Below are 7,865 nucleotides of genomic sequence, written 5' to 3'. Positions count from 1 at the left end.
GATCCAAAATAGCATTTTTCTTTTTCTTACCAATCAAGTGTCAAGGGAGTGAGGTGTTTGGGCATTCCCTCTCCATACCTTTTGACCTCCTCAATAAAGGTGAGACTGACCCCCTTCACATACAATTAGTTACCCACACGGATGTCACTTTTTGGCCTCATGACAACACATTACCAAAATTCGTAAAACCTCAAGGACGATTAGATGAACACCTCGTGACAACACATTATCCGGGTCATAAAATCGAGATTTTTATTTTAGTATCCAAGCTTGACATTTTTTGCAAACAACACATACATTTCAGTCTAAAGATTTAAGTTAATTGTACGGAGAGCTACAACTTGCTCAATATTAAGGAGGGGTCAAGACGCAAGCATCAAAAGAAGAAAGCCGTTGGACCCCCTTTTGCGGATATCACAATCTAAGCAGCTAGAACTCTTTCAATCTCGACCCAATAGGAGGACAAAAATGGTAGGGTTTATAATTGGGTGAGGTGTGCAATAAAACTTGCTCATTAGTATCTAAATAACATCCCCATGTGTTGTAACACTACTAGGTAATAGGGTTAACAATATTGCCAAGATACATTCTGAACCAACTTACCTCTAATCACGTAGACAACAAATTTACAAATTTCATATTTTGTCATACTGAAGACCTCCTATGGATAAAACCAAGGTACCATAATACACTAGATCCTCTACCTAATAGCTAGGACTCATACTAATAGATCACTTTAATATTCATTTTTTATTAGTTTTCCAACATAAATTTAAGAAACCATACCTATCATTAGACTTGGCCAAATATGGTCTTCAATCATCCATCCAACTTTAGATATACATACATACATATATAGAATGCAATGGTGATACAAACATTGAAGCCAACATAAGGCCACCCCACAACCATTGGACAAAATTGTAATACCAAGTCCAATTTAGTTCAGTAGTGAACAGAAGAGTAACCGTCTACAATAAGTATCGCTACATACCCATATGTCATAAGCCTAATGTATGTTTATATAAATTACTGACATGGCACTGAATCAAAGCCATGATAAATGCTACAACTCACTCAGAATTTATGTTGTAAAGAATCGATACCCGCAACTTAAAATTACAAATCCTCAATAAAATGAATCATTGTCAGCTTCGATTGCATTGAAGTGGCCAACCTGGCCAGCCTGTGCACAGTAAACACACATCAGTAGAAAATTGAGGAGTACCTCCTTCATAAACAAGTATCAACAAAATGCAAACTCACATAAACTTGAAATCGCTTCTGATTCATATTTTGAGTCCTCGCTTTGCTGAGGACAGAATTAGGTGACATATACAACCTCTGCAGTACAAATTAGGCATATACATAAGTTCATTCTTAAAAAACATCCAGCAGATTAGCAAGTTAACAATATGTGGTTCAGTGTTGTTTCTGCTGCAATTCATTCTTTTCACAAGTAACCTACCTTTTCTTTGGTTGTTAGTGTTGGTCTCTTCTCTTGACGAGGAACAAAGCCAAAAACTTGATGGAGCAAAGCATTATCCTGAAAAAAGAAATCACCATCATCAATTTGACAAGTCCAAGGCTACCATTCGTGGATTGAATGTCTCATTATAGTCAGTTCCAACCTGCAAATGCCTCTGAAGGCCTTCTGCTAGCACAGCTGTAAGAAACCTCAGCTGCAGAAAAAGGTCCAAGGATACCATCAAAAACTGAGTAAAAATATGCAACGGCCATACATGCCACTGATTAACATATTTATTATTGAGTAAAACCAGGCAATTGTCATACATGCCACAGATAAACAAATTCAATGATGACATTTTTCAATGCTAAATAAGCAAAGAAAATATTAAACAGCCTCCCACCTGAATCATTGGACCCCAAGAGTTCACAGCAAGTGAATCTCCATATCGAAGCTTTATAGAACTTCCTGAAACCTCCCTTCCCTGCCAACCAGGTAATTTTAAGGAGTTCTACGATGTCCTGATATTGAAACCGTCAAATCACAGATAATAGATCAACCTTGAAGGCAGCAGTGTCCAATATAGGAACATCAACACACAACTTACTGCTCCACAACTGAGGGGTAAATTTGTGACACAGCAAGACGTTGAATGGGCAGGCAACAGGCAAAGAACCTAGCTGTGCTTGAAAGAGCATTCAGTAAGGTATCACATCTATACCACAGAAGGCATGCTGCTTCGACAAGAGAAGCTTTTAGTTTTGTTCAAAAGCTTCCACTCGTTCTCTTTACCCACGCATACATGAGCACCCAAACACAAGCTTTACAAACTCCTAACTCAGTTCCTCGCAGCTCTAATGACTAAACTACGACTTATAACACAGACCTCCATTCTGTCAAGCAGACTAAAAGAGTTCCGAATCGCACAGCTAGAGGAAGCACACATGGATGTGTACATCATCCACAGATAATAAATCAATTAGAATAATCAATGCAGCCCGCCATACACTATGTATTAGCCAACTAAGTTCCGTGTTGAATACCTCCACAGTCGCAAGTATGTCCTTGAAAGCACTGCGTTGAGCTTTCTTATTAGATTGTCCCTTTCCACCAGCCTGTACTGCCAAAGCTCTAACCTGTTCAACAAGTTCCTCTTCTTTTGCCTCAACTGTTTTCTTACTAAGGACGGAAGCAGGCTCACAACTTGAATCCTCAAAAGTGCTGGTTTTATGGGAATCCAAAGCATTCCTTGATTCAAACAACAGTGCAACTGCTTCACCAGCAGACAATCGCAAAACTTGCTCTTCACCCTCAAGCAAGGATAATAGCGTCGGCTGGCACCTGAGATTTTTGGAAATTAGCTGACTCCAACGGCTTCAGTACTCCAATAACAATAGCACAATGGACATTCCCTTACCGTGGCATGTGGTGACCAATAATACGAGTAGTGGGGATGGTAGTCAAAAGGAAAGACCAAGCTGACAAAGCCGCCGCTCTGACTTCAGTCGAAGGTTTGTTCATCCCCAAAGTCTGCCCACACGGCTTAACCACTAAAATTCAGCCCTGTCCTGCTTTACAAGATTTCACAAAGGAAATATACCAGCAGAAAGATTATGCAGAACAAAGTTAGCTCCTGAATTCATCAGAAATGTTCACAACTCACCTGATCTGCATGATGATTTCCCTTATGCTTAGTTATCTGCCAAAGGACACCCATCACCTCCTCTGTAGCCTCATGATCAGAGCAGCCAACAAAACTTGCCAATGCTAGAGCCTCCAAAGCCTAGAAGAAATACAAAATTTACAAGGCACATGCAATCAGTATCTGAAGTAAATTGGATCAACAAACACGTCCATATCAACAGAAGCAAGGGTTCATCTGGCACTGTAACATACTGCAATTCGAGCTCTTGAATCAGACCCCAACTTTGCAACTCTTATCAAATGAGGAGAAGCCTCTTCCAGAATGTGTTGTGCCACATCTCCAGCTCCAATTGTTACAGCAACCAATCCTACACAATGAAAACATTAAATTTCATTAATAGCCTAGAAAAGTGAAATAGAAAAGATTTTCAGTGCTGTCCATCAACATGAGAAAGCTATATACCTATAATTTGGGATGCAAATGCAATTTCAGCGCCTGCGCCTTTCTTGACTGACCCAATACAGCGGTCAATAAGAGTTTCATACCTGGAAACACACCATGTGTAACAAAGTTCACACATAGATTCGCAAGACATGAATAAGTCGATCCTCACAATATAGAATAGCATTATTGCAGATTCTTAAAATACAGCTTTCATCTAGCTTAGCGATAAGGAAAGCACAACTCACTTGTCCTCCACAAAATCCATCAACACATTGCTCTTCAAGGCACTTATTAGTCCCTTCAACCCTTCTTCCCTCGTCTTTGCCCTATACAGACAATAGTTCAATATAAGGCATTGAGAAACAAAGCCAGCAAAATAGTTTCTAATACTTTTTGAGAGCCTGCGGAAAAAGGAAAACCGTTACCAAGAAAGGAGGTTTCTCCATACCTCTTTTCATATAAGGCATCTATATAGCCTTCCAACATAGTGCCTTCATCCAGTTCTTCCTCTACTTCATTTATTAATGTAACATCTGAAGATGTTCCACTTGAGGTTGCAGTTGAGACCGTACTCATAGAATCATCGTCAGTGTCATCCATACGTGAATTCCTACGTTGACTCTTACCTGCTTCCATTAAATAAAGCAACATTGAACAAATTCCCACTGACTGAAATATAATTGTAAAGGAGGATTCCAAGTAATCAGGGAGGGGGTGGAAATAACACATATGACAGTCCAAACTGCATTTTCGTGAAGGTGCATACTTAAGTGGACCTGTAGAAAGCGGACAACTTTTAAAGAAGGCTCCAGACCCTAGTGCACCGCTCCTATGAACTTCTAAATCTTCACCATATCCATCAATTCTAGTTGATAGTCAAGAGTGTACAGAATTCCAATCAGAAATTTCTAATTTCTGAAATCTGTCCACAATTCTGCTTACAAAGCCCGGCCAGGCTTCCAAATGCAACGGATCCCCAGCATCGTAAAACCGAATTTCGTGGTGCACGGTTCCCGGGCAGAACGGCGCGCCCAAAAACGTGAAAAGAGGAAATTTTGACGAAGGAAGCGGACTTACTTCTCCCCATGGCCGGGAATTGGGGGCAGGGAGTCAGCAGCTGTTAGCGAGTAGAGAAGGGGGGCGGCGAAGGGTTAGTACAGAAGTTGGAGTTGGGGAATTGGGGGAGGGGGGAGGGGGAAGGGGCAAGGGAGGAGGGAAGCAGGGAGGGGAAGCAATCCATAGTCAGTCGGGAGAGAGGGTGTGGAAGTGGGCAAAGGAGAGAAATAGAGGAAATGTGAGAAAAATGAAAAAGACGAAGGGAGCTTTTACAAGAGAAGACGACACACGTCAGCCTTTGCGTGTGTGTCCCTCGGAATATCCTGTCCCCAAATGCCCCTCAAATGCTGTCTGCCCCACAATGCTTCTCTCTCTTCTCCTCTTCCCCAACTCTGCTCCCCCACATGCCTCTTTTACACAGCCCGTCCCCATTCAACCGTACCCCTGCTGAAAACCACCAGGCACCGATTGTGGCTCGTCAAACTCCACACATGACGGCGGAACGAGACCCCGTGGTGCAGATGGAATTTTCTAACGGTTTTTTCAGACTCGTGCACCTTGGGCACCGCCCCCACGGATCATGGACGTGCCAGATTGCCCAACCATGTTTCGGCCCACTACGGTCGAGATGCTTTCAATGCACCATGGGCAGCAGGCATGGGTGGCTCTAGAGTGTAAACCCCCTAAGTAACTCCACGTCCCCTCTCTACTTGTTTGCTTTTTTGGCCCATGTGGCCCTTGTGTTCCCCCTTAATTGTGACTACTTGAAGTCCAATGAATCGTGGAACCCTCTAGAAAAGACTAGTGGCATGATCCCCCCCATGTCCACCCCCGTCTCTCCAAAAAATCACTTTAATGGTCTTTATTTTCCTTCCCAAGGCAGTGGGGGTTGTTCTCGAGGATTGATGATCTATCCATGCCAATGTTTCAGTGGAAACATGAATAGTACATTCATTGGAGGAGAAGATGAGATCTTAACTTATTCAAGTCTCATCTTTGATGATTTCATGCATCTTGGAGCCATGAGGACCCTAAAGAATTCTTAAAATGTAGTTTAATAACCAACAAGAGAGTTGGAGTGAGGGGTGCCCAAGGGTATGTTGTTTTAAATCGATTGTATCCTTGAGAAAGACAAGGAACAAAGAATATTGACATGTGAAAACTAATTGACTATTGACCTGCATCAAGGGGGAAATTCCTACCTTTTTCAATGGTGGACCCATCTTTATTCAATGCGCCCATGTAGATGTGGGTTTAGATGATAATGATTAAGGATACCGTATCTATTGGCATCTTGTAGAATTCATTATCATGGAGTCAATGAGAAATTACATGGATATAATTAAGGAGAGTTATTAAAAGTCCTAGACACTCCCAAAGGTGCCATAAAAGTTGGAAAAAGGAATTTAATCAATTGGTAACCATGTGAGGTAAGGGGAATAGAGAGAGGGCATTAAGCTTAGTTTAATTTTGGTTTCTTCTTTTAAAAGTTTGCTATTGTAGAAGAATCCCAATTAAAGGCCTTTGTAATTATCAAACAAATGAAATAGGAGTTTAGAAGATGAGTTAGATGTGGTAGCATTAATCAAAGAGTATCTGACATTTTGAGAGACTCTTCAAGGACTCTCACAAAACTAAGGCAAAAAATATCACCATCGCTGTAAGCATCACCATGATTTTGATTTTCAATATCTATATACATGGCTCCGTGTCGCTTGTATGTCTTTTATATATTATACCTGGTTGGCTAGTCATCAGTAATTTATTCATCAAAATTATGACATTCCATGCATAAAAGTCCTTTGTTTATATAAATATGGTAATGTGACACACATTCATTTATACAATTTCAAAGAATTGTATTAGAAGTTATTAGTAAATATACATGCATGCATATCCCATGATTTGGGTAACACAAAATACTTCACAAGAAGAGGCAAAGTCTAAATGTTCCTGAGGAAGAAATGAAGTTCACATACAAAGCCTATGCTATTACAGTTTACAACTGTCTATGATTGCATCTAGATATCTCAACACATAAATGGATTGTAAAAGGTAATTGAGCACGATCAAAAGTTGTGGTTTGCTCCTAGTTTTCTACAATATCCATTAATTTAAATTATAGGATTCCCTATTAGAATGTTAGGGATCATTGACCCATATGTGAGCCCCCATATGAGGAGGATAATTGGCAATAGTTCTAGGGTCATCACTAGGTTAGTGGGCAATACCTACAGTAGCAAGTAGAGAGGCCTCAGCCAAAGGCATGCTACATATATTTTAAAGCTACATTTAGATAGCTAGATGGCAAACAAATCTTGCCATTTGTCAGGTTTGTTTCAGGACTAACTTGGTGACCTTGGACAAGTTTGAAACTATCACAATCTAGGTGCCAATAGGTGCAAAAAGTATTGGAAAATTTTGGGTTAGGACTGACTAGTCAAACTTGGTAGGCTAGTCAATTGGTCAAAGGTTGACTAGTCAAATTCAAATTGGTTGGCTAGTCAATTGGCAAACGTTCGACAAGCAGCTGGGTGATTGGTCTACCATCCCCAAGCCTCCTTCCCTCCTCTCCACTCCCACTGAAGACCTCTTTCACAAGCAAAGACAACACTAGCAAGCACCTTCACCACCTTCCTCAGATTGAGCAAATATACACCCGTAAATTCTACCATGTTTTGGCCTCCATCTGAGTAATATTGGCACATCTTTTTTGTTCTTTATCTACTATTTATTCAGTCGTATATTGTGTGTGTTGTGATTGTTTCCTACATATTCCATTGCATATAGGGGCTATAGCAAGCATCTTGACTTCTGACAATCCGAACATGTCACTTTATGCTCCAATTATACAATCATCTATCTTGGGGAAAAAGGTGTGCTTAATTGTGTTTGTCACAAGGTTGATAATGTCTTTTATTTTAAGCTCTATCATATTTAACTACATGCCTCCCATCTTGTGATTCCCAAAATAAATGGAAATGATTTTCTATGCCCATCTTACAAAACACACACTGGCAGAATGCCCTTCCATTTGCCCACACGATCCTTCGACAAATCTAGAACTTTCTCTTATGGCAGCTGATTACAAGAAGATAAGTATTCCCTTAGAGAAGTGGTGTACATATACACCATCTTTGGTGCTAATATTCACCATTAAAATAAAAAGAACAAAATACTTAAGCCGATATTTTACGCGCCCACTTGCATAGAGTAATTTTGACCCGTGGACATATGAGAAGATAAGTGTTC

The 7,865-nt window shown here is 40.5% G+C and overlaps 1 protein-coding gene across 1 annotated transcript; it reads right to left on the bottom strand.

Moving 5' to 3' along the window:
• Positions 1-819: 819 nt before the first annotated feature.
• LOC147880473 (uncharacterized) lies at positions 820-4,853 on the bottom strand. Its single transcript, XM_087370866.1, has 13 exons — positions 4,635-4,853; positions 4,006-4,183; positions 3,803-3,883; positions 3,576-3,658; positions 3,365-3,480; positions 3,132-3,251; positions 2,886-2,998; positions 2,512-2,809; positions 1,872-1,952; positions 1,632-1,682; positions 1,469-1,546; positions 1,267-1,344; positions 820-1,186 (listed from the first exon to the last, which is right to left on the bottom strand). Exons 1-13 carry the CDS (start codon positions 4,642-4,644, stop codon positions 1,130-1,132), a joined length of 1,344 nt encoding a protein of 447 aa, XP_087226992.1. The 5' UTR covers positions 4,645-4,853; the 3' UTR covers positions 820-1,129.
• Between the last annotated feature and the right edge of the window lie 3,012 nt (positions 4,854-7,865).

The sequence above is a fragment of the Dipteris shenzhenensis genome, chromosome 32 (genome assembly GCF_047967505.1).
Source record: "Dipteris shenzhenensis isolate YYH24624 ecotype China chromosome 32, Dip_SZ_1.0, whole genome shotgun sequence".
Taxonomy (NCBI): Eukaryota; Viridiplantae; Streptophyta; class Polypodiopsida; order Gleicheniales; family Dipteridaceae; genus Dipteris; species Dipteris shenzhenensis.
This window is presented reverse-complemented; position numbering and strand designations above follow the sequence as displayed.

Bases quoted from the DNA above. Each gene is read 5' to 3' on its own strand.
- LOC147880473 (XM_087370866.1), bottom strand. The intron at 3,659-3,802 runs GTGAGTTGTGCT...GTGTGTTTCCAG, and splicing joins ATGGATTTTGTGGAGGACAA to GTATGAAACTCTTATTGACC. The intron at 3,252-3,364 runs GTATGTTACAGT...TATTTCTTCTAG, and splicing joins ATTCAAGAGCTCGAATTGCA to GCTTTGGAGGCTCTAGCATT.